Source organism: Psammomys obesus, unplaced genomic scaffold (assembly GCF_907164565.1).
Source record: "Psammomys obesus unplaced genomic scaffold, mPsaObe1.curated_primary_1811, whole genome shotgun sequence".
Lineage (NCBI taxonomy): Eukaryota > Metazoa > Chordata > Mammalia > Rodentia > Muridae > Psammomys > Psammomys obesus.
Genome location: NW_026596069.1, coordinates 2,280,588 through 2,304,967, shown reverse-complemented (window position 1 = coordinate 2,304,967; position 24,380 = coordinate 2,280,588). Strand labels below are relative to the sequence as shown.

The following is a 24,380-nucleotide window of genomic DNA, read 5'->3' as shown; positions in this document are numbered from 1 at the left end:
AGCAGGAGACCGGCGCCACCTTGTAGTGGCGGGAGCGGCTCCCGACAAAAAAAAAAAAAAAAAAGCACAGAGACCATGACACAGCTGCATCCCAACAGCAGTTAAAATTGTTCGCAGCTGGAACAATTAGAACTTAAAAGCAAACAAGAGGGCCTGAGTGTGGGAGGGCTGGCCCTGCAACGTGGTGCTGGTGAGGGAAAGATGCCTCACGGGGCAGGGAGGCCCCTGCACCTTTCCTGGGAGGCACGTCTAAACTGGCACTGGTGGGGTTTGGGGGACAAACGGGGTGAGCCAGCCTAGAGGGTAGGGTGGGAGAGTGGGCCGAGGGCCCTGCACCTCCTACCTACTGGGCAACACAGTAGAGTCGGTTCTGCTGGTGAGGGCACAGGTGAGCTTCCCCAAGGGCGTCAGAGCAGGAGCTGGCTCTGCCCCTTGCCCGCTTTGATACTGGATGGGGCAGTCTGGAGAGCTTGCCCTGGTGTGTAGACAAGACCAGCTCAGATACCTCTCAGGCCCAGATCTAGGGCTTTAAATTGGCCCACCCCAAAGTCTGCCCCATCGATGAACTGCTGGAGTGTGTGAAAGGGCCGGTCCTGCAGATCCAAAGTTGCAGGATCTCCACGACACAGGGCAACAGGATATCCATGAGGAGTCCTGGTGAGGATCCAGTATTGACTGTGTAGCAGAAGCCAGAGGCCTGCAACCAGACCAAGGGCTCATTGCAATGAACATTGGCAAGTGAAGAAGTGTGGACAAAGGGCTATACCGTGGGACACACTGTGACACACTACAGCTTCCACAACAATTTTTTTTTTCTTTTGGGGGGAGGTTTTAAGGGTGGAGGAAAGGGAGGAAGGGTGGAGGGTTTTGAGGGGATGAGGGGATGGGAAGATGAGTGGGATTGGGATAAAAGAAAAAAAAACAATTAGGTAAATAGTTGTGAATCTCAATCCAAATAACTGAAACAGAAATGATGAAATGCTTAGTAAATCTTAATCTTACACTTTAGTTTATTCCAAACCCAAACTGAGAAACAAGGGTTTGAAGTGAAGTCGAAAAGCTTATAAAGTCCTGAGGATTTGTCCGCCTGTGACAGTGCTGGGGCAGAGCACGCGGATAAGAGAAGCACATGCTGTTGTACACAAACCCCCAGCACCCGTGCACAACCCAGGTGAGACTCACAGACAGACAGGAAGTCGGGGCTAGCTGGGAAGAGGAAGGGCGTTAACAGGAGTGGGAGGGGGACCAGAGGGCAGTGAAGACTTAGTATCCAGATATGTTATGCATATGTATGAAATTGTATTAACTATACAAAACAATGGGTTTACTGACATAACTATGCTAGTAAAATATTTAAATAATTGTTTCATCTTTTAGATGGGAAGAACAGGAAGGAGGGAGGGAGAATTAGTTACAGTGCATAAAGTGGAGTAATAACATATTAGTATTAAGCATATGGTTTGCCAAACTGGATAAAATCCTCCATTGACAAAAGACAATAAATGACCCAGAATGAGGAAAAACCAAACCTCGGCACCTATACCTCAAGCACAGAGAACAGCAGCAGTGGCTGATCTGTGCGCAACTACGTACACTTCTGGAGGAAAGGCACTAAACATGAATAAAACCAAACGGATATTGGTTACGAAGCACTTTCACGAGTGCCAAATGACAGTCAATGAGAGACTGATTTGGACATGACTGTATACACCTATAACCCCAGCACTCAAAAGACCAAGAGAGGCAGGAGAATCACAAGTTCACAGCCAGTCTGGCCTGTATTGTGGAGACCGTGTGTGTGTGTGTGCATGCGCGCGCGATTCTCAGAAGACACAGGTAAGCAGCTTGGTCTACATAATGAGTTCTTGAAAGGAAAAGTTGCATACAACTTGGTTTTGAAAGAATGGCTCCTGTTAAATGGCTTCCTCAGAAGGTTCTTTCATGACGACTTTGATGGATTTGAGATCCATACAGCTAACCCTGAAGTTTGGATGTGGAGATTAGAGAAAAGTTACTAGTTTTGCTTATGGTAAACATGATTTGGAATTCTTGGGGGTAGTCCAGGAATGGGTGCCCAAAAATGGGAGAAAGCAAAAGGAAGTGGAAGGCTGTGTGTTTGTGACAGTCCAGAGCCCAAGGCAGGACAGGGAGCTAAAGTGTTGGAAACAAATATATACTCAGAATCACATATATTTATTTTTTTTAATCTGTTCCTGCCTTAATTTATCATTTGTGAGTTTTTGTCATTGTCACTTGTTTTGTGTCATTTTGGGTGGATTTATTTCATGGAGTATCTTTTGTTGCTGATTTGAGACAAGTTAGAACTGTGTAGCCCAGGCTGGCTCTGAACTCTCCCAGTCCTCCTGCCTCACCCTCGCTGTGCGGGAATTAAAGGTATACACCCTTCCACTTCATCCTCTGGTTCTTACATTTCAGGGTGTGTCCTCAGCTAGTAATACTAGCTTCTTATATTGTCAATAATAATTACTAACTCTAAAGTGCACTGATTTCAATATGCATCATGTTTTCCCTTCAGCACATGGCCTTGGTTTTCTTCAATTGATTTTAAGCAATTGGAGAATTTCCTCAAGTAATTGTTTGTTTTGTTTTAGAAAAGCTAAATTTGAATATTCTCTCTACACTTGGTTTAAAATTGCCCTCACACAAGAATAATTTGGATCACAATTTTGGTCATATTTCTTTTCCTCCTCAGAGCTCTTATTTCTAGCACTTACTATTGCTAAGTTCAGTAAGTTCACAGTGGGCTTTGCACTGCCTGCATCTTTATAGGAGTCATTTGTCACGTTTGTTTTATTATGGATGTATACATATTGTGTGGGTGTCCTTATGCCAATGCCTGAGTGTAGAGATCAGAACAATTTGTGGGAGCCAGCTCTCTCTCCACTATGTGGGTCCCAGCAATTGAATGCAGCTTGTCAGCCTTGGTGGCAAGCACCCTCAGCCACCAAGCCATCTCACTGGCCCATAAGCTTTAATTTCTACTCACATAAAGGAAAAAAAGAAACAGTTTTAGTGACACATGCATAGCTGGTTATTTTTCCCTCATAATCCTGTTTTTTGTATTGACTCTTCCTTACCTTGAGTTCTCAGCAAGTGTTCCTATACTGACTTATTCTTCCTGCCCTCTTTTTGCCCTTCTCTTGCTTAGAAGTATTGGCTTTGGGGAGGTGTTGATGGAGACAAGAATGTTAAATAGCCCAGGCTGGCCCCAAACTTTCTAAGTAACCAAGGCTTGAGTTTATGGCCCTCCTGCCTCTGTCTCCTGAGTGCTGGAAGTGCAGGCATGCACTGCCAGACCCAGCAGCAGCCCCACAAATCAGACCTCTGTCTCCATTCTACGGTATTTCAGCAATGATTCAGAGCATGGATCTGGTTGAGAAAGGTACTTGGCATTAGCTCCATCTCTGTCACTAAGTCTCCTATGCACTGGACAATGGAGTCACCAGTTACTGGCCTCATTGTCTCCATTTACATACATGGTCCTAAAAAGCCATGGTGAGTGGGCTATTGCATCATTAGCCTTCTATCTTGTTCATTTTCCACATTTTCACGAACATATAAATATATCCTAAAATAGACAAAATATTTGGAAGGCAGGATTACTTTTAAAGCTTGGGTTGACTTCACCCCTCAGTGTGGTCCTCTATTTTTAGTCTTTGTGTGACACCTTTTTTCCATTGTGTATATTCACTACACATGGTACTATGTTGCATACAATTTCATACATGTGTATATTGCATGCTGAACATATTCCCCCAAATCTCTTTAACCTCCCTATGGTCGCTCCCACTTCCCACCTCCATTAGTGGGAAATCCCTAGATAAAAGGTTCTCACCCTGTTGGTTGCAACTTCACAGGGGTCTCATATCAGATATTTACATTATAATTCATAACTATAGCTAAGTTACAGTTATGAATTAACAAGAAAAATAATTTTATGGTTTGGGGTCACCGCAGCATTAGGAAATGAAAGGGTCACAACCTGATGGAAGGTTGAGAAACTCTGTCCTAGTTACTGTTGCTTTTCCTTTCGTGTCATATATACATATGTGATTTATGCATCTATAGAAAAGCGTCCAGAGCCACAAGAGCGATCATTGTTTTTCTGAAACTGGTTTCATTTGCCTTATATGATTTCCAGTTGCATCCATTTTCATGCAAATGATAACTTCTTTTGTTGTTTGTTCTTTGTTTGTTTGGCTGGTTGGTTGGTTTTGGGTTTTTTTCAAGACAGGGTTTCTCTGTGTAGCCTTGACTGTCCTGGACTCACTCTGGAGACCAGGCTGGCCTCGAACACACAGAGATCTGCCTGCCTCTGCCTCCCCAACTGCTGGGATCACAGGTGGGCAGCACCACCACATCTGGCTAAGTTCATTCTTTTTTAATAGCTGAAAAAATCCAGTGTATATAAGCCACATTTTCTTTATTCGGTGCCCTGTCAATGAATACTACACAGTTCCATAACTTAGTTATTTTGAATCCTGCTGCAATAAGCACTGAGGTGGAGAATATCTAATACACTGACTTAGAGTCCTTTGGATAAGTAAATACCCAGGAGCGGTCTGCCTAGGTCCTGTGTTAGCTCTACCTTTTCAGTGGCTGGACATCCCCACCAGCTGTGTGGAGGGCCCTCCTTTGTCTTCCTCCCTACCACATTTGGTGTTGTTTGTTCATTCTCTTAGCTGGAGATCGAACCCAGGACCTAATGTGTGAGGGGCAGGTGCTTTACACTTGGCCCCAGCCTCGGCTGTTCTTAACGACTGCAGTTCTGCCCGAGGTGAGATGGGATCCTGGCATAGCGTCACATGTTTCTGTTTGCTTGTAGGGTTGAATACTTACTCATATATGCAATGCCATTTGCACTTCGTCTTCTAAAAACTATCCATTCCATTAATCCATCTATTGGGTTGCTTGGTTTATCATTCAGTTTTTGAGTTTCGTACTGTAGATTTTAATCCTGGCAGATGTACAACTAGCAAAGATTTTTTTCCTCCCGTTCTATAGGCTTTCCCTGTTGGGATACACTGCGTGAAGGTCTCTGTGTAGTCTTTTGTTGATGGTTAAACAGGCAGGGCGCTAAGTACCAGCCAGATCTTGGTATTGTTATTTCTTTGGCCCATCACCAGTCTTGCAGTTTGTAAATATCCATCCTTCCTCACTTGCCCATTGGTTCTAATAAAGATCTGGTGGCCAATATCTGGGCAGGAAGTGGGGGGGGCAGAATTTGCAGACAGAGAGAGGGACACTGGGAGAATGATATGCAGAAGATTCAGGAGACAGACAGAGGGAAGAGGATGGACTGCAGCAAAGCAGAGAAAGATACAGAGCTAGCCACATGGCAGGTCATGGCAACATAGATGGGTTAAGCTGGAAGATTGCCCAAGCTAAAGGCCTAAGCTTTAAAATACTAAAAAGCCTCTGTGTCACTATTTTTACCACTCGTGGGTCTGAGAAAGTCCCGCTTCATCTGATCAACTGTTTGCTTTGCTATGTAAAGGCTTTGAATTTCTTGAGGTTCCGTTTGTCAATTGTTGATGTTATTTTCTGGATAACCAAAGTCCTACTTAGAAAATTCTTAGCTGTGCCTATATTCTTTTTCAGATTTCAGATCTTGTGCTTGACCCATCTGGAGCTGGTTTTTGAGGAGGGAGAGATAGCGGTCTAATTTCTTTTCCCACCACCATGTGTTGAAGAGGCTGTCTTTTCTCTAACATAGATTTCTGGCACTAGAATTTGTTTTATGAATTTGGAGGCACTTGTGTTCAGTGTATTTCTGCTTAAAATTGTCATGCCCTCTGGGTAGACTGTTCCCTTTAGGAGGATGAAATCCTAACTTTGGTTTCAAGTCTCTTTTGAATACTATCAGAATAGTGAGGCCTGCTTCTTTCTTAGTTTCATTTGCTTGAGGTAGCTTTTCCTGTCCTTTCACCTGGGAGTGCCCTGTCCTTGGTGACGAGGCAGGCATGTGTCTTGGAGAGAACAATGAACAACGGATCCTGTTCATTAATTTATTTTCACATTTATTACATGTCTATTTGATCTGAGGACAATTAGGAGAAATTGGTTCTTTCCCTTCCACTATGTAGGTTTCAGAGACTGAACCCAGCGGGAGAGAGCTGGAGTGCCAGGCTGACACTGGGTATTAAATAAGGAAGAATGAGTGCTAGATGGGGAGAGTCCACCTCCTTGCCAGCTCCCCGGTGCCTAGAATAACACTCCTTTCCAGGAAATGTGTATGCTTTAAAAAACTAAGTAGAGCATGGTTGCTATAATCCTAGCACTTGTGGGAAGGGGATTGAGGCAGGACGATTTTGAACCTGATACCAACTTGGGATATACAGTGAAACTCTGTTATACACAGAGAGAGTGAGAAAGAGGGGAGAGTAAAAACTCTTATTTGTCTATTTTTATCAGAACTAGATCTGATCATGTACTAATTAATTAGCAGCAGGAAGTAAAATGATGGAGATAGGTTCAGGACTAGCTGGGCGTTTGCACTCAGTCATCTGTACTCGGTGTAAGGAGGTGAACTATCTGAGCTTATTGCAGCTTAAACTTTTGGAAGGTTTTTTTATTTTAGTTGGTTTTTCATTTGTAAAAGTGAACATCAAAATCCAGGCATAGAGGCCAACAATGCCTACTAATCCAGCACTTGGGATGTGGAAGCCCAAGTTTCAGGCCAACCTGTGCAATATGAGACCCCTATCTCAAAAAATAAATAAATAGTAAAGTGGGAGCAGGGCTCAGAAAATAAAGGCACACAGTAGCATCTGTGCCTACATATGAGGAGGAGGAAGAGGAGGAGGAGGAGGAGGAGGAGGAGGAGGAGGAGGAGGAGGAGGAGGAGGAGGTCGTCTTTGTAGATGTGGAATAACCAACCAAAAATGTAGGGATGGTGTGTTTAGTTGACCAAAATGCTGAAATAGAACCAGCAAGCTGGCTCAGTGGGTAAAAGTTTTTATGCTCAGGCCTGATGCCCTGAGTTTCATTCCCAGAGCATACAATGTAGCAAGAGAGAACCAGCCCCCAAGTGTTGTTCTCTGTCCTTCAGTTGACATGGGTGTGCAATTAACAATCACATATACAGAGACACACCTTAATACAATGTGAATGAAGGTCACCTCTACACACAAACACACACAAAGTTTTAAATGCTAAAAACTGTTCTGCAACTGAAGAGGTTAAAATATACTGTTCCAAGGTACCCTTGTACCCAAGCCAGTTTTTTTTAGCAAAGTTCAGCTCCAGGAGTGTGAATGATTAGGCTAGGCTATGGGTTCTAACATTTCGATTAAATAGACTAGTGGCCTGATTAATTTCCCGTTCCAGCCTGTAATCCAAGCTCCTGGTGAGACTGGGCCCAGAAGACTCAAAGCAAAAGTTCCAAGACCAGCCTGAACAATGGGCAACTTATTAACACCTCATCTCAAAAACAAACCACCACCAACAACAACAAAAGGCTTTTCTGCAATCCTGACACACTTAAGCTAACGTTCTTGAAAAACAGATATTATTGTTGTGAGTGTTTCACTTGCAAAATGAGCGCGGCTTGATGGTGGCAGAGCTCGTGGAACTCGGAGTTAAAGGCGGTTTTGAAATACAAAGCTGGTCTTCTACAAAAGCGACAAGCGCTCTTGAATTTTGAGTCATCTTTCCAGCCCCCGTTATCCTACAGGATCTGGCCAGCTCGAGCATGATAAGCATGGCTCTGGCAGGCCTTGCCCATCTCCCCATTCCCTCAGCCTTGTCAAAACCCTTTAGATTACATTCCTAACGCTAGCCACCAAGGTCTATTTCCTTATTTGGCCAACTCCTCCTTCTGGGGCTGACCACCAACGTCCAGCTATCAATGTATTGAAGCCCAGCGAACAAAAGACCCTTTGGCTCACCTCATTACCATGCCCAATCAAAATTTAACACCTCGTCCTAACCCTGGGTTTCCTCTGGTACCTTTATAAATTGCCATTAGCCTATGTGTCAAAAAAGGATAGAGGTGTTGTTTTCCCTTCACCCGCACATCAACTGAACAAAGTATGCAAAAATATGAATTTCAGGGTATGCGCTTTAGGAGCTTAAAGATGTCGAACATTTCTATTTATACAGCACAGTGCCAAAAACACTGCTAAGGGTACCGCCCTGGAAATTTGCCTTACTAAGTCGAAAGCAAGCTGAGAGAACCGAAGATATACAGATGAGCGTAGAAAGGGCATGGCCCTGCCAGAGCTAACCGGCATCTTGCTCCAAACTAGAGACTCCCTGTGGTGAACGGCTCCGCCACAGCAGGTGAGCACACCCAGCCGGGGGCACAGCAGGCTGAGGCAAGCCCAGACAGCTGGAAGGGCACCCACACCCGAGCAGCCGGGCACTCTTCTCGCGAGAAGACCACTTCGCAAGCCACGTCACTCCGTGCCGGAACCAACTTGTGAAGGAAAACCGGCCAGGCCGGCCGCTTTGGAGGTAGGACTTCCGCCGGAAGGGCGGACGGCCTCCGCGCTCCGACTCAACTTCCAGCTGGTGTTCGTCCTGCTGGGCTGGCGCGGCCGCGGGGCTCCCGCGGAGATGGCCTGCGCAGCCGCACGGTCCCCGGCCGACCAGGACAGGTGGGTCCTCGGGAAGGCTGGCCGCGGCGTCGCGGGGTCGGGGCGCTCTTCCCACCGGAACCCCGGTGTCCCGCAGCTTCCGAGCGCCGGCGGCACCGAGCTCCTCTGTAGCTGGGGCGGGCCGTGCGGTGCCTTGACTTGACGTTAGAGAAGCTCGGCGAGAAACGCGTGCGGCATTGGTGTCGCTTTCAAAGAGGCTCGCCTCTTGTCTTCTGAGTTTTTCCTCCTGGTGTGAGAGAGCGCTCCTGCCTCTTGTTGTGTCAGAGTAACAGTTGCACATTGTTTGGCTTAAGCATGTAAAGATATACATATTAAATAAGTTATGGTATAAGATGTCTCTGCCATGACGGCGAAATTATCCCCTTTAAATTACCGCCTGCGTTACCTAGCTGTGCTTCTTTTGTGTGTTTGTGGCAGGTTTATTTGTATTTACCCCGCTTATTTAAATAACAAGAAGACCATAGCTGAGGGGAGGCGGATTCCCATAAGTAAGGTGAGTGTCTGATACCTAGCCCGCTGAAGGCTTGGGGAAGGTTGGCTTGTTATGGCAACGACTGCTTCTTTTTTATTTCTTTGAGACTGAAGAGAATATTTGCAAAACGAGAGAGGATTCTTGCTGGCCTGTTTGTAGTGTTTTCATGTTTAAAAACCAAAATTATGACAGTCATCTCAAGAAAAGCAAAGTGATAGATCATATAGTTCAACGGACAGGATGCAGACACAATTTTTTTATGTGTAGGAATAAAGGTTTGTACAAAGTGCAGCTTGTTGAGTTTTGTCTTTATTTGTTTTTTTAGAGGAGTATACAAAAGTTAGTACTTTTGCAAAGTAGATGTAGGGGGTGGAGGTAGAGCTACATGTGGAAGGCCCTAAGGGTTTTACAGTTCCAAAAGATGCGATCTTTGAAAAGGGAAACCCTAGTTTGCGGCTGGTCTGGTGAGCTAGGCATAGGAAATGCCCAATGCTAAATGAGACATCTCACAGAATTTTTGTATCATATTCTACTTTTAAAGAGGCCTTACATTGTGTAATCAAATGAGGTCTGAAGCAAAGTTAGCTATTTTTATATTAGTGACTTTCATTTGCCAGTTACTTCGAAGAGTAAAGTCCACTGGCCTCCTCCCAGCTTTGTTTACAATAGTACCCAACATCAAGGTGCCGGGACAGGCTTTGATAACATGCTCCCACATGCTCTCTGAAAATTTCAGTTTTAGAAAAATGCATTTAGGGTAGCGATTAGAAAAATTCATTCATGGGTAGCTAACAAACTCAGAAAAGTTTTTAAATGTATAAACTGAATAATTTTTATATAGGGAGTAGAGCTGGAAAGAGCACCCAGATTTAAGAAACATTACCAAACAGCCTGCATGAAAATTCCTTCTGTCTCCTTCTCTATCTTCTTCTAGTGCTCACTCACACAAGGGAACGTTGTTCTGATTTCCAACACCATAGTTACCTTGGGCTGGTTTTTCATTTTATATTTTGGGGTTATTCATTGTGTACTTTTCTATTTCACAGATTTTTAAAGCTGTGAGATTTATTCATATTCTTATTGGAATTTTTTGTATATGTTGATGCTTGGGAATGAATTTGGGGCCTCAGATAGGGCAAGCAAGTTCTCTGTCGCTAAGCAACACCTCCAGCCCTTGGAGTGTAGTTTAACTCTAATTGCTCCAAGCAAGAGTTTCTAAGCAGTAACACCATTGAGAGTTTTTGTTTGTTTTAAAGATTTACTCTATTTTTATTGTTGTGTATCTGTAAGGTCTGCATGTGGGAATGTACATGTGTGAATGCAGGCACCATGGAGGCCAGAAGGAGGTGTCAGATCCCGTGGAGCTGGGCTGCCTGATACAGGCAGTAGGGACTGACCTTGGGTCCTCTGCAAGAGCAGTACGAGCTCTCAGCCACTGAGCTGTCTCTCCAGCCCCCACTGACAGTTCTGAGTCAGCTGTTTGCTGTAGGTGACTGTTCTGTGCCGTTTGAGAAGCAGGATAACGTCCCTGGCCTCTACCTGCTAGATAAGAGTTCCTTTTCTTCGTTAATCTGTCTCCCAGTGTGAGCAGATGTTCCTGGGCTGGAGGGTGTGAGCGTTCCCTGATCAGAGTGCTGCTTTGCTGAACTGCATTGTGTGACTCTCACAGCCCTTCCTTCCGTTTATGGAATAAAGTTGGTTGTTTCCAGTTTGAGGCTCCATAGATAGTGCTCTGGAGCTAGAGAGATGGCTCAGCAGGGAGGAACGCTTACTGCTTTCGCAGAAGACATGCAGGCACCCAGCCACCTGTAACTCAGTTCCAGGGCTCCCAGGCGTCTCTGACTGTGTGTGCACTGTACGAGCATGGTGCCCAAACACACGCACAATAAATACTAAAAATAAGTAAGACAGATAGAGTGCTACCGTGAGCATGCTTGAGCTTGGCTTCTGCACTTGAATTGCAGGGCCATAGGGACTCATGGTGAGCTTTAGTAGATGACAGTATTTGAAAATGGTTGATGTATAATCATTTTGCAGTCAGTTTGCATTAAGCGCCTCCTGTGTTCAGAATATTAGGTGCTAGGGTATGCACCAGTGAAGCCCTTTCTCTCATACAGTTAATGTTGGAAGAGAGAAACACACAACTATGTTATTCTTAAGGATTTTTTTTTTTTAATTTATAGTAGAAATAAGTGGTAGTATTGAACAGTAAAAAAGGACACTAGGGTTTAGTCTGTTTTGGTCATAATACTAGAAATTATACAACAATATAGTAATAACTACTTAAAACTCAGTTGTTGAGTGTTTTTGTTTTTACCTGTTCAGGCTGTGGAAAACCCCACTGCTACTGAGATTCAGGATGTGTGCTCAGCAGTTGGACTGAATGCATTTCTGGAGGTATGATGTAAATCTCGTCGCTGTGTTTTTACAATCACCTCATTGATGTAATAACCCTCTGAAAGCCTGTTTTTGTTTTATTTGTGTTAGAAAAACAAAATGTACTCCAGAGAATGGAATCGTGATGTCCAGTACAGAGGCAGGGTCCGCGTACAGCTCAAACAGGAAGATGGCAGCCTCTGTCTCGTACAGTTCCCATCACGTAAGCTTTTTAAATAAATTCATAGGGTTCTGGGGTAGATTATGTTGTACAAAGGGTATAAATGCCACACGTCTGTACCTTAGCACTCAGGAAACTGAGGCAGAAGGATTGTTGCAGGTTCAGTACCTGTGTGGGCTACAGCATGAGCTCAAGACTAACCTGGCAACTTTGTAAGGCCTTGTCTCAAAATCGAAAACTAGGAAATCTGGGGGTGTGGCTCAGTGGTAGACTGTACCCAGCATGCACAGGGTCCTGGTTCAATCTAAGGAAAAATATTGAACGAAAAAAGAAATGCTCACAGTGTAGCGCCACTCACATAAACTTAAATACTAAGACTATTGTTGATTGATGAATAGATTCATTATTGATAGAAATGGCTTTTTACATGGACAAGAAGCTAAGACCAAGTTACCTAATGATTAGCAAAGTAGGGTAGTGAGTGGAAATCAGGGACCAATAGTCAGAGAACTAATGGTGGCTCAGAGGGAAAGACATTCAATCCCTGAAGTTCATGTAAATGTGAAAAGAGCAGATGCCACAAAGTTGTTTTTTGACCGTCATGTGTGCACTTTGGGATGCATGCCTACACACAGAGTATGTGCATGAGTAGACACGGAGAATGATGGTTCTACTTCAAAACAAACAGTGTCAATATTGGTAATGTTTTCTTTTCAACTTTTTAATGTATATATTTTAATTTAGAGATATTTGCTTAATTTTTTCCCCTTTAGTTTAACCTCTTTGAATTTATTAAAGTAAAAACAGTTACACTGTCAGGCTAATTGCCTGTTGGTTTATTTTTTTAGTCAAATACAAACAATTGGGTAGCTAGGGCTGTGAAAGTGGCTAGGTGGTGGGCACCTGCCGAGCAACACACAGGAAACTTTTCCAGTTTGTGTTTTCTCTGAGCATTTTCCCTTACTGCCTCAAAAGGACACAAAATAGACACATAAGAAAAGATAAAGATTTGAAAAGCAGTTAAAAATCGGTAATACTTCCTGTTTCTAAACAGTTTTCAAAGCCATGGAGGTTGGTATGTTGAAGCCAAAAAAGTGGCTTGTGGTAGTTAGAGCAGGAGTGGGGAGTGTCAGTGTCATCTGGGTTTAGGAGTGAGGGGTGATGTTTGTTGCTTAATGACCTTCCTCCCACCCTCATCCCTCTGTGTGTATTGGGGGGAGAGGTGTTGGCAATCTATGTCCAGGAGTGACGTTCCCTGTTGCTTACTGCAGTTTGGGTTTCCAGGCTAAGAGCCTGGAAAGAGCCAAGAGCCCTGGGTTTCAGCTTAAGGAGCCATGATGCTCTATTTCTAATTTGCTGTGGCTCCTCTCTGGTGAGCTTCATGCCAGTTGCTAAGACCAAGACCAGAAGTCTGGTCTCAGACTTAGTGTTTTATATTTCCAGTTTGCTCATGTAAGCATTTCAGTGTGGTTCGCGCTTACACTCGTTCAGGAGGTGTCCCTTGAGCAGATTACAGCCCTCACAGTCACTTGATTTTTAAAATCACTGCCCAGTTTCTTAGCCAGTGATGTTCAGTCAGTGATGTGCTAGGTCTTATATCTAAGGTTACGCTAAACCTACCTTCTGACTTCTAGGTAAAGCCGTGATGCTCTATGTAGCAGAAATGATCCCCAAACTAAAAACAAGGACACAAAAAACAGGAGGTGCTGACCCAAGTCTTCAGCAAGGAGAGGGGAGTAAAAAGGGGAAAGGAAAGAAGAAGAAATGATGTGGCGTGAGCGGGACGCACAGTCCTACTGTGAGGCGCATGGGCATCCTTGTGTGTGAGGGAACAACAGCTTTTGTTTGTGTCATTTCACTGAACTGTGAACAAGTGTGTCTCCCGTCTTCATCAACAGTTAACAGTGAAATCGGTCTACACCAGAAGTTTGCATCTAGCTTTTATACTGTACAAAGGAAAGATTGTGTGTGTGGAAGAGAATATTTTTAAGATAATGGCTGTCCCATAAGTTACTTGAAATCCTGTATCTGTTTGTCTTATATGTAAACATATTTCAGTTAAATAAGTTTAATAAAATTGAAATACACATTTTGTTCACCTTTTAAGTTAATGAAATAAAAACTTTAAGCTGACTTTTGTGGCTTTCACCTATGGAGCAGTTAATACCAGTGGAAGAAATTAATGAGGATCAAACTAGTTGAAGTATAAAGCAGAAGGAAGCCTGGGGCAGTGCAATCTGTGTCCACTAATCTGCTGTCACGACCAGCAATTCAGTTCTAAGTCTCACAGCCAGGATCTGGGCTGCAGAGATGCTCAATGTGTGAAGAGCTTGCTTCACAAGGAGGAAGCCAGGCGCAGTGGTGTGGAGAATGGCGCAGAGACACTAATGTCAGCCTCTGCTGCCACACACATATATGAACACATCACACAGAATATTTTCAAGCCAATGTGTTACACACCTATAGTCAATCTAGCATCCTGGAGGTGGAAGCAGGAGATCAGAAATTCAAAGTTGGCCTCAGCTCCATAGCCAGTTCCAAGCCAGCCTGGACTACGTGAAAAACTCACAAAACAAAAACAGGCATTGTTTCCACCGGAGTTCTAAAAAACAGCCTGTGCTTTAGCACCTGGAAGTCCACTTCCCCTGAAGAAATAACTTGGAAAGGTTCTGAGGTGGTTTCAAAACACTTCCTGGAGTGGTGGCTTTGAGCTGCTGGGACACCTGTCCTCTGGTGCGGCATGACTTGTGTTGCCCTCTTGAACTCTGAGACCCAGTGAGGACTAGCAGGAGGCCCCCACTAAAAGCCCGTTAACTTAGTCATGGTGTCTCCACCCTTCCTGAAGACATGCAGGGAGCTGACCAGGAGGGTGCAGGGGTCCACCCGTCCTGGGAAGGGTGGGGCTGCAGGCACCGCTTCCCTCAGTGGTAGTCAGTCAGTGTTGCCCAGGTTCCTGTATGTAACCCTAATTGTGGTTTGACCAGGAACAGCCCCAGAGGCTCACACATTTGAATGCTCAGTCATCAGAAGTAGCACTACTTGATAAGGATTAGGAGGTAATGTGGCCTTATTGAAAGAGGTGTGACGCTGAGGGTGGGCTTTGGGGTTTCAGAAGCCCAAGCAGGCCCAGTGTCTCTCCTGCTGCCGGTGGACACACATACAGAACTGTCAGCTGCATCTCCAGCGCACCTGCCTGAAGGTCACCACACTTCCACCCATGATGCTAACAGGCGAAACCTCTGAAACTAAGCAAGCAGCAATTAAATGCTTTCTCTTATAAAAAGTTGCCTCAGCCCTGTCTCCTCACAGCGGAAGAACACAGACTAAGACACTAAGCTCATCGGCTCATCAGACAACACAAGTGGAATCATTTCTTTGGACTGTTAAGAATAAATAAATAGACTGCTCCTCTCCCCAAGAAAAGTTCACGTAGCGCTTGCTGCCAGATGTGGGGCACGACAGACCTGAGGGTAAGTTAGATTGTCTCTTCTGTTAGTGACACTCACGCAGCTGAAGCCGTCTGAGGGTGGGCTGCCTGCACAGTAAATCCCAATGTGGCCATCCTTTCGGCACTGCCTCTGCCGTGGGTGGGGCATGCAACGAAGCAGCCCCCGGGAGGAGAAAGTGTCCGGGGAAGGGTCAGAGGGCAGTCGTCCTCCTCCTTGTTGTGTTAGGCGGGACATCTCTCTGATGAATGGGCCCACCTGTGAGCACAGGGTGGATGCCCCAAATGGCTGATGCTGAAGAATATAGGGCAGGGGCTGGAGAGCCGCCTCGGCAATGGAGAGCACTTGCCACCTTGGCGGAAGATCCGCAGTTCAATCCCAGCAACACCTGGCAGCACACACCCATCCTAACTTTTTATGGTAACCCAACACCCTCTTCCGGCTTCTGTGGGCATCAAGCACATACATGGTGCAGGGACATACGTGCAGACATTCACAGCGTTTGTTTTTTTCAAGACAGGGTTTCTCTGTGTAGCTTGGCTGTCCTGGACTCACTTTGTAGACCTGGCTGGCCTCAAACTCACAGAGATCTGCCTGCCTCTGCTTCCCTGAGTGCTGGGATTACAGACCATGCACCATCATGCCTGGCTCACACAAAGTTTTAAACAGACAGACTGTAATATTATATATATATATATATATATAGAGAGAGAGAGAGAGAGAGAGAGAGAGAATTTATTATATATATAATTACATCCCTTCTAAATGGTGTATATAGGATAGGATCTTAAGCAGGCAATGGTGTCTGTCAACGATGTAGCCTTTGCTCTGGGCAATAAGACATGCAACTGAAGCTGAGGTGTTTCTAGAAAAATACCCCCCGTGTGCAGGAGAAGCTGCAGCGAGACAGACGTGTGGATGTTATTGTCCACACTGGCCTCTGAATTGGCCAGAAAAGCGAAAGGGGAAAACACTGAGCTGGAGGCACTGTGTGCTGTTCCTTACGGTTGGAACGCATAAGGGGGACGAAGGTTAGATCTGCGCTGTGCCACTTCCTGGGAGCCACAAACCCAAAATCAGGCAGAGACAAGGGAGCAAAGAGACAGAAGACAGCCCTGGGTCTGGCCTTACTTACAGAGGAGGGGACATGGCTATTGAAGGACGCTATGATAACCAGAATAGTTTGCCTCGGAACTGGTTGATCTGAAAAAGACTGACTGTTTAGTACAAGGTCTCATGTAGCCCGCACTGTCAAGAAACAAAGTGTGAACCAGGATGCCCTTGCACTGACCACCACCCCGCTTCACTTCTGGAGGGCTGGGATTACAGGCCTGAGTCCCAGGGGTGTGGCGCTGGGGACTGAGGCCAGGCCCAATGCGCACTAGCCCGGCATTCTACCAACTGAGCTAATCCCCAGCGGAAAGACTGAAAAGCATGTTTTTAATTACCACTGTGTGTGTGTCTGTGTGCGTGCAGGGCATATATAGAACTCCAAGAATGACCTGCAAGAACCAGCTCTCTCCTTCCACCAGGTGGGTCGCGGGGCCCAAATTCAGGTTGTCAGGGTTGGTAGCAAGTCCCTACTCACTGAGCCATGTGATCAGCCCAGGAAAGACTTTTGTCTTAATACATTTATTTGTCGTGTGAATGTATGTGTATGTGCGTGGGTGTAATGTACACTTGTAAGTCAGGGAAAACACAGAGGTCGGGGCTCTGCTTCCACTACGTGAGTCGCAGGGACCAGACTTGGGTCATCAGGCTTGATGGCAAGAGCCTTTACCCACGGAGCGTCTCACTAGTCTAAGACATAAATAGTGAGAGCCTAATAACTTCAAAGCCCCTGAGAGACCCCCAGAAGGCCCCAATCATCTGGCAAATCTGACTGAAACTGCAGCTCGTGGTCAGCCAATCAGCCTAAAGGTTAACACATGGGCTTGAGCGAAGTATAATGATTCAGCAAATCTGAAGAAAAGTCCTTAGCAACTCTGGAAAGTTCCTAAATGTTCAGCCCATCCTAAATCCTCCATACTTCCTGAGTCAACCAATCAGATGAAAGGTTACCTCACTCCTGGATGTCTTCCCCAATTGCCTTTGAAGTGGACTTGTAGGCTTACTCCGTGGTTCCATTCCAAGGAACGGTGGCCCTGGCCTGTCTGTAAATTTCTGCAGCCTAAACACTCCTTGCTCTTGCATACTGCGTGAGTCTGGAGTCTTTCTTCAGTGATTCTCAGACCTAACAATAGAAAAGTGAAAGCCTGTCACAGCATGGCTCTCAAGACAGTGAAACTGAATGCCGCAACTACATGAGCTGTCTTGTTGCTGCAACAGAGGACCTGACAAAGCAACAGAAGGAAGGAAAGGAAGGAGGGGGAGGGAGTGATGGAGAGGGAAGAAGGGGGATGGCAAAGGAGGGACAGGGGAGGAGAGATGGAGAGGGAAGGAGGGGGCAGAGAGGGAGGGACAGTGATGGAGGGGAAGGAGGAGTGATGGAGAGGGGAGGAGAGAGGCGGGGGAAGGAAAGGAGAGGGAGGGGAGGGTTTGTTTTAGCCCACAGTTGGAGGCCACATACTGTCCATCCTGGTGGGAGGTCCTGGCAGAGAAGCTTGAGGCATCTTGTCGTATCACAGCCCCAGTCAGGAAGTGCTGACTGCCTGTGTTCAGCTCCTTCGAGCTCTTCCTTTTATTTAGTCCAGCTTCCCAGCCCATGTGATTCCTGGCAGTTAACCCAGTCTAGACAGTCCCTCACAGGTGTGCCCCAAGGCTCGTCTCCTCGGTGATTCTCCATCCTCTCAACATGACAACGTCAAGATAAAGTACAAAATCTGAGGAAATATGAGGAAAACCAGACCCTGATGGGTTGGCTCATATGAGCCATTATAGTTGGTTATCACCAGCTGAGGTCAGGGACTGGAGGACAGTAGGGAAAGAACCTACAGCACTAAAAGAATGTGTGTGTGAGAGGAAGTGTTGGACTATTTACAGGAGAGGCAAAGCATTTGATGGGCTCAAGAGATGGCTCAGCAGTTAAGAGCACTGGCTGCTCTTCCCAGCAAGGCAAAACACCCACATGCATAAAGCGCAAGTGATAATTTCTTTAAAGCTTGATTCCTTGGAGACCTGGGCACTGATGTGGGGCGTTAGTGACTTCGCTGAACCCACGGTGACCTTTGTGAGGTAGGAGACGCTCCTGCGGACCGGCACGAGAACTGCACTCAGCGCAGAAACAGCCAGGAGAGGATGAGAGTAAGAAAAGGGGCCTGAGGGACTTAACAGCACCCTGCAAAACGTGTGAGAAAGTTCTCAGGAGAGCTGGACAGACGCCAAGTGCAGTGCTGTGAGCCTGGGGAAGGCGGCTGGGCAGAAGCGGAGCCGCACGAAGCCACAGCCGCCTTCCCTGTTGGCCTTAGTGGAGCAGTGAGGGCAGCCCCGTCCCCACTGGACCTGATGGGGGTGGGGGGAGAGAGGTACCTGGCAGCCCGTGGCCGCACCCTGGGATGAAGAGGCAGGGTGACTCATGGAGAATGACCGTGAAAGGGGAGGCTGTGTTCAACATCCACATTGCGGAAAGTCACCACAGCGGTGGAACGGTCTCACGCTGGGTGGGCCTTGCTGACATTTTCCCTCCTAGCTGCTCTGTCCTGAGGTCAGCTGGCCCCACACGTGGCCCTGCCCAGCAGGTGAGGGGGTTCACTTTCATCCTCAGAGAAGGAGGGTTTCTTTCTGCTTCCCTCCCCCCACCAACACGTCGCACGCATGTATGCGTGCCATCTTCCTGTCCCACCAATGCGTTTCCCAATGGAATCACTGTTTCCAGCCAGTCCCTCCATAGCTGAGTCACAAGTGTGGAGAAGGGTTGGGAACAGAGCTCAGCGGGGAAGTTCTCATGGTGGGACTCCGAGAACAGCGAAAATGGAAGGAGGAGGGAGAATGGAGGGAGAGAGGAGAGATGACAGAGATGGAGAAGACGGCAGAGACAGAGAAGGATCCATTAACACCTCCCTTGGGAACTTGTGAAAAACACACTAGTGCTCTCCAAGCCTAGAATCCAAATGCATCTAAGAGAGTCCCTGGGCAATTCTTGCATGTATTAAAGTTGGAGATGCTATGAAGCCTGTTGTGGTTTTTTTTTTTTTAATTTTCTTAATTTATTGGTTTCTCATAATTACATATTTTGTTGTATTAAGTTGAAACCTGCTGCTTTCTTTGAAATTGAATATTTTGCACCTTTATTTGCTTAATTTTAAGAATATGTCACTAGGTCAACTACAAATTATCAGTTGTCAAAATGTTCTCTCAGGGCCAAAGAGAGGATTCGGTGCTTTCTGTGTAGACATGACAATGTGAGCTTGATTCCTGGCACCCACAGGTTAGGAGAAAACTGACTCCCGTCACGTTATCTCCAGACCTCTACGCATGCACTTTTATGGCTGTGCAGCTGAACACACACACACACACACACACACACACACACACACACACCATGCAATTTAAAAGGCCTACTTCATAGCCAAGGGTAGTGGCTCTCACATCGTCATCCCAGCAAGAGTGTCACCATGAGTTCAAAGCCATCTGTGCAACTAGCAAATTCCCCTAGCCCACGCACTTGCCCCCCCCCCCCCCCGGTAGCTAACTGTGGGCCAGGGAGAGGTGGCCGCAGGAGCCTCAGCACCCACGTGGCCCTCACATCCAGCCCTAACAATACACAAAGGTGCAGAGGCGGGGCCAACGTGGGGACCTCGTAGGTGAGCACCAGGAAGCGGTGTCCCTCTTTTGCTTTGGTGCAAGTTCCTACCTGGGAGTTGGGCTTCACTGGGCCAGCCTCCTCTCAGAAGCCCCTAGGCTTGCACACTCAGAGGCCAGAACACTGCCCGAGGCGAGGAGCTCCTCCAGCGTGCCCCTGCAGTGCGGCACCAGTGCTCGGGGCACGCTCCTCACTCGTGCGCTGACAGTGCCCACGCCCGGTGCGATGGGAAGGCCAGCGGGAGCCACGCCTGCCTCAGCTCTCTGGTTGCGGAGAGCAAGCGGCCCTGACGTGGCTCGGGAAGGTGGCGCCTTCCACCTTTGCCGATGCCCGTTCCCTGTACTGCAGACCACCTGGTGGTGACTGAGCTGGATTCACAAAGCAGACAGATGCTCCCCACAACAGTGCAGTGTGATGCCTGTGGGGTACCAGCGACGGGGTGTGCCAGGGATTCTGGCCCCTACAGTGGTCTAAATTCAAGCAGCATCCCCCTTTCCAAGATGGTTCCTGGTCCCCACACCCTTCATTGTAACGCTCATTTTTAAAACTCTATTTGGGATATTAATGTCTCTACCTCCTTTCCACCAAGCCCCCAACCCTAGGTAGGAGGGAGAAGGTTATTGGGGAGGGGGGCTCTGACCCCTTTACTTCTCCCGCCTGTTTAGGGTTGAAGGGTATTTGGGGGACATACCAGTCTCTGTCAACAGCAAATGCAGCCAGCAGTCACCTCCAAGCCGCTGCTCCGAGAAGCCTTTCTCGCCATCTGTCTGCTCCAAACCGCCACAGATCTCTTCACCACCACAAACCACACCGCTCTCCAAGCTCCCATATTTATACCACACCCCTCTCTGGGCCGCACGAGGCAGGCCTTTACCAGCTGACGAAAGCCACAGACGAGACAATAAACAGCTGTGGACAAACTAGAGCCCAACTAAAATTCCGTACTTGGGGTTAAAAAAAAAAAAAAAAAAGCATTTATATAACATAACTGAATTTACAAAGAAACCAAAATGTCCATTACAGAGCGTTTTCTGGGAGATGACAGTAAAGCCTTCTCCAAAGTCAGGCTACTGTGCTGTTTTACCCAAGGCTCCTGCAACCCCGAGGGCCAAGATGCTCCCCAGCCACTGTGGCTGTCAGCACCAGCGCTGGGCCTTTTCCCTGGGGCCTGTCTCCAGGGCGAGGCAGTGGGTGATAGAGTCTCCTCCGTGTGGCCCCAGATCACTACATCTAACACGGTCCCCATGTCTCTGTGGAGCCCAGTGTTCTCCAGTGACACCCACCTCAGTGTGGTGATGCTTCTGTCTCTGTGGAGGTGAGGGCTGCCTGCCTCTGTCAACCGTTTTGTTTTCTGGTCTCTTGTGTTATGAGAAATCAAGAGTTAATATAGTTAGAAGCCAGAAAATTTCCAAGGTCATTTTCAAATATATTATCCATCCAACTGTACAGAACCATAATGTTCGTTCACGACCTGAACTGTGCCTGTCCCACTAAACACCATGCTTACAGACACGCAAGAAAAGCAGGGGTGAGAAAACCCTGAAGCTGGGCGGCAGTGGCACAGGCCTTTCATCTCAGCACTTAGGGAGGCAGAGGCAGGCAGATCTCTGAGTTTGAGGCCAGCCTGGTCGACAAAGCCAGCCCAGGTCAGCCAAGGCTACACAGAGAAACCCTGTCTCAAAAGCAAACAAAAAGTGCACACTCGAGCGCACTACAGTTTGGCTTTGGTGCTGAGCCTAAACTCCTACCCCACCGCAGAAGTTGTATTTCAAAGAACATCCACAAGCTGTGGCTTTCTGTCTTGTTTTTTCCCTTTTCAGTCTTGGTCTCTTAGAACAGAAGGTACAGAATTATTTAGAGGCCCACGGAGGAGGTGTTGAGGGGGCCACGTGCCTGTGATCCCAGCCCTGGGAAGGGTGAGGAGGATGCTGGCGAGGGCGGTGATTTCAAGGCCGGCCTGGGCTACACAGCAGATCCTGATGGTTACTGCACAGAGCACACGCGCTGCGCACCGGTGAGCGCTCTTTGCCGCCGTGGTCTGCGCAGGCAGAAAGCAGTGAGTTGTATTTCTTTCAGGTCTAGGCCAATCATTGGTAGATGTGAGTGGTTCGTATGCTCTCTTTAGAAACCCCTTGTTGGAGGAGGGTCCTGGGTACTGAGTTTTCAGATGCTGATGTCGGTACCCAGAGATCTGGCTGCTGGCCTGCCACGGGCGCTGTTATGTATGTTGAACTGACTCCTGGATCCATGTGATGTAAGGAATGCTCCCAATTATCCCTGATTGATAAAGTTGCTGACTGCATGGGCTGGGCAGAAGAAAGGGAGGTGGAGCTAAGGTTTCTGGGTTTGGGGTCTCAGGGGGACCACGAGGAGGGGAGGAGGACAGAGTTGGAGAGGAGACAGGAGGTTGCAATGAGGTAACCAGGAGCACGCGGTCAACAGCATCTTGCTCTGAGGACTGGCCTGATGGAGAAGCCTCCCAAACGGAACATGTGCAAGTATTTGGGATTTTGGATGGGAACCAGAGAGGACAGCTTAAAGGACTGATCTGCCTAGCCTTAGTGCTTTAAGCTTATTATAAATCTAAAAAGGTTGTGTCTTTTAGTTGGAAAATAGCTGGTTTATGAATAACTGCTGCTATAATAATTTCCTGATTGGTTGATATATACAAAATAATTCTTTTTACAAGCCCTCCTTTCACAAGCCAACCAGTAGGGGGAGAATACAAATAAAGTGAGGAATGGGCTTAATGAAATTCAATTCTCATTTAATTATCAGATTTCATTTTATTTTGTGGGAATTTTCTTTTCCTAACCCAGATTTTAGCAAAATTTCAAGTAAATACAATAAATGACCACTGAATACGGCTAGTCACATATAGTCATCCGTCTGTGGTTTCAGGTGAGAAGGCAGCCACTCTGAGACACAGCACAGTGCTTTCTGCAAGACATCCCGAGGCCAGAGAAGGCTCTGTGGGTAAAGGCACTGGCCGCCAAATCTGACAGCCTGAGTTTGATCCCAACATTCGGTTAAAGGAGAGAACCCAAATTGTCCTCTGACCTCTACAAGGGCACTGGGGTGTGTATGGCCTCACATACAACTCACACTAGAAGCAATTGATCTTTATTACAGTGTATTGTTGCAGTTCTTCTGTCTCTTTCTAATCCCTGCTCTATCTAACCAGTGAGCTCCGCCAGCTGTGTACGCACTCTCTCCAGGCTCAGCTGCCACAGGAGTCTGGGACATCTGGTACAAAAGACTGCCGCACAGCCACTTCTGCTCGGTAGATCACATCAGAGAGCACACACACAATTTACCTAAAGGCTACCATCATGTTCTCCGGGTGTGGATGGAGGACGCTCCCTCCTACGACGCTCATGTCGGGAAATAACTGCCACACAGGCGCTTTGGAACATTTAAAGTTTAGTAGGAATTCTGTAACATTATACACCCTTGAAACACCACTCAGATACACATGAATGCTTTGTTTCCAGACAGACACAAGCTCAATCCATTTTCAACACTCTTAAGTCATGACATTGTTTTATTTGGGAAGGACAGGCAAGCAGAGCCAGTTCGGAACTTCTCCCACCAAGGGCTGCAGGACACACACTGCTCTGTGGAGAAGCTGCGGTACAGTGGACTGACCTGCGGCGTTGACTCCAGCAGCATCTGGACACTAGCTGTGCGCAAGGTCCCTGCCTACCCATCGTGTCACGCGGCACGCTCTGTATACTGACAGTCTGCTCCTATATTCTGTACAGTAGATGCTAATTTTCATTCTGCTAACAAGCATGCTTTTACTTATGGGAAAAGGACCTAAACATTTTTATTTTTAAAAACCGAACAATTGGTTTTCTCTTTAACAGTTCTTCTTTTCCAAGAGGCTGATTTCTGACCCACCCCCCTTCGTCAGATGAGGCCTACTGACCACTACTATTCCCAGGAAAAACAACACTGCAACCCATATTGCGCTGTTAGGATGACAAAGCCTGTATTTTGTAATTTAAAAATTTTATTGTGATCTTAGTCATCTAAAAGAGAGCTAATCATCGTCTGTCTTGAAAGCATCTCCTCTTGTTAACTTTGGTAGACAACTGTTTTAGTCCACTTCAGTCTAATTCAGAGGCTGGAAAGCTGGAATGTGGTGGAAAGTGCAGATTTTTAGACCCAAACCTGCTCGACCGATGAGGCGGCAAGCAGTCCTTTAAACCTTATTGTGTTTGTCAAAACACAACCGAAAAAATGGAGCATTTTTAAGGAGATGCTAATAGTTAGGAATTGTAAAGTAAGGAGGCCTCTTCAGGATGGCCACACAGACAGAAGGGTGGGAAGTTTAACCCAGCCACGCTGGATGGACTAGAGGTGTTATCTGATGCCTCGCCCTCACCCGGAGCGGCTTAGAGCCAGGTGTGACCAGAGCACAATGTGCTGCTGACAGGAACAAGGACGAACACGTGAGCCAGGCATGGGGCCCGAGCCTGCAGTAACCAGCAACTGCAACTAGGGGAGGCAGCGGGACCATCAGGACTTCAGGGGTATC

General features: G+C 46.8%; 1 protein-coding gene across 1 annotated transcript; it reads left to right on the top strand.

Moving 5' to 3' along the window:
* The first annotated feature begins 8,470 nt into the window (after nt 1-8,470).
* On the top strand, nt 8,471-13,783 carry Srp19 (signal recognition particle 19). Its single transcript, XM_055625766.1, has 5 exons — nt 8,471-8,621; nt 9,039-9,114; nt 11,419-11,490; nt 11,581-11,692; nt 13,285-13,783. The coding sequence occupies exons 1-5, from the start codon at nt 8,581-8,583 to the stop codon at nt 13,416-13,418; spliced, it is 435 nt and encodes a 144-aa protein (XP_055481741.1). The 5' UTR covers nt 8,471-8,580; the 3' UTR covers nt 13,419-13,783.
* The last annotated feature ends 10,597 nt before the right edge of the window (nt 13,784-24,380 follow it).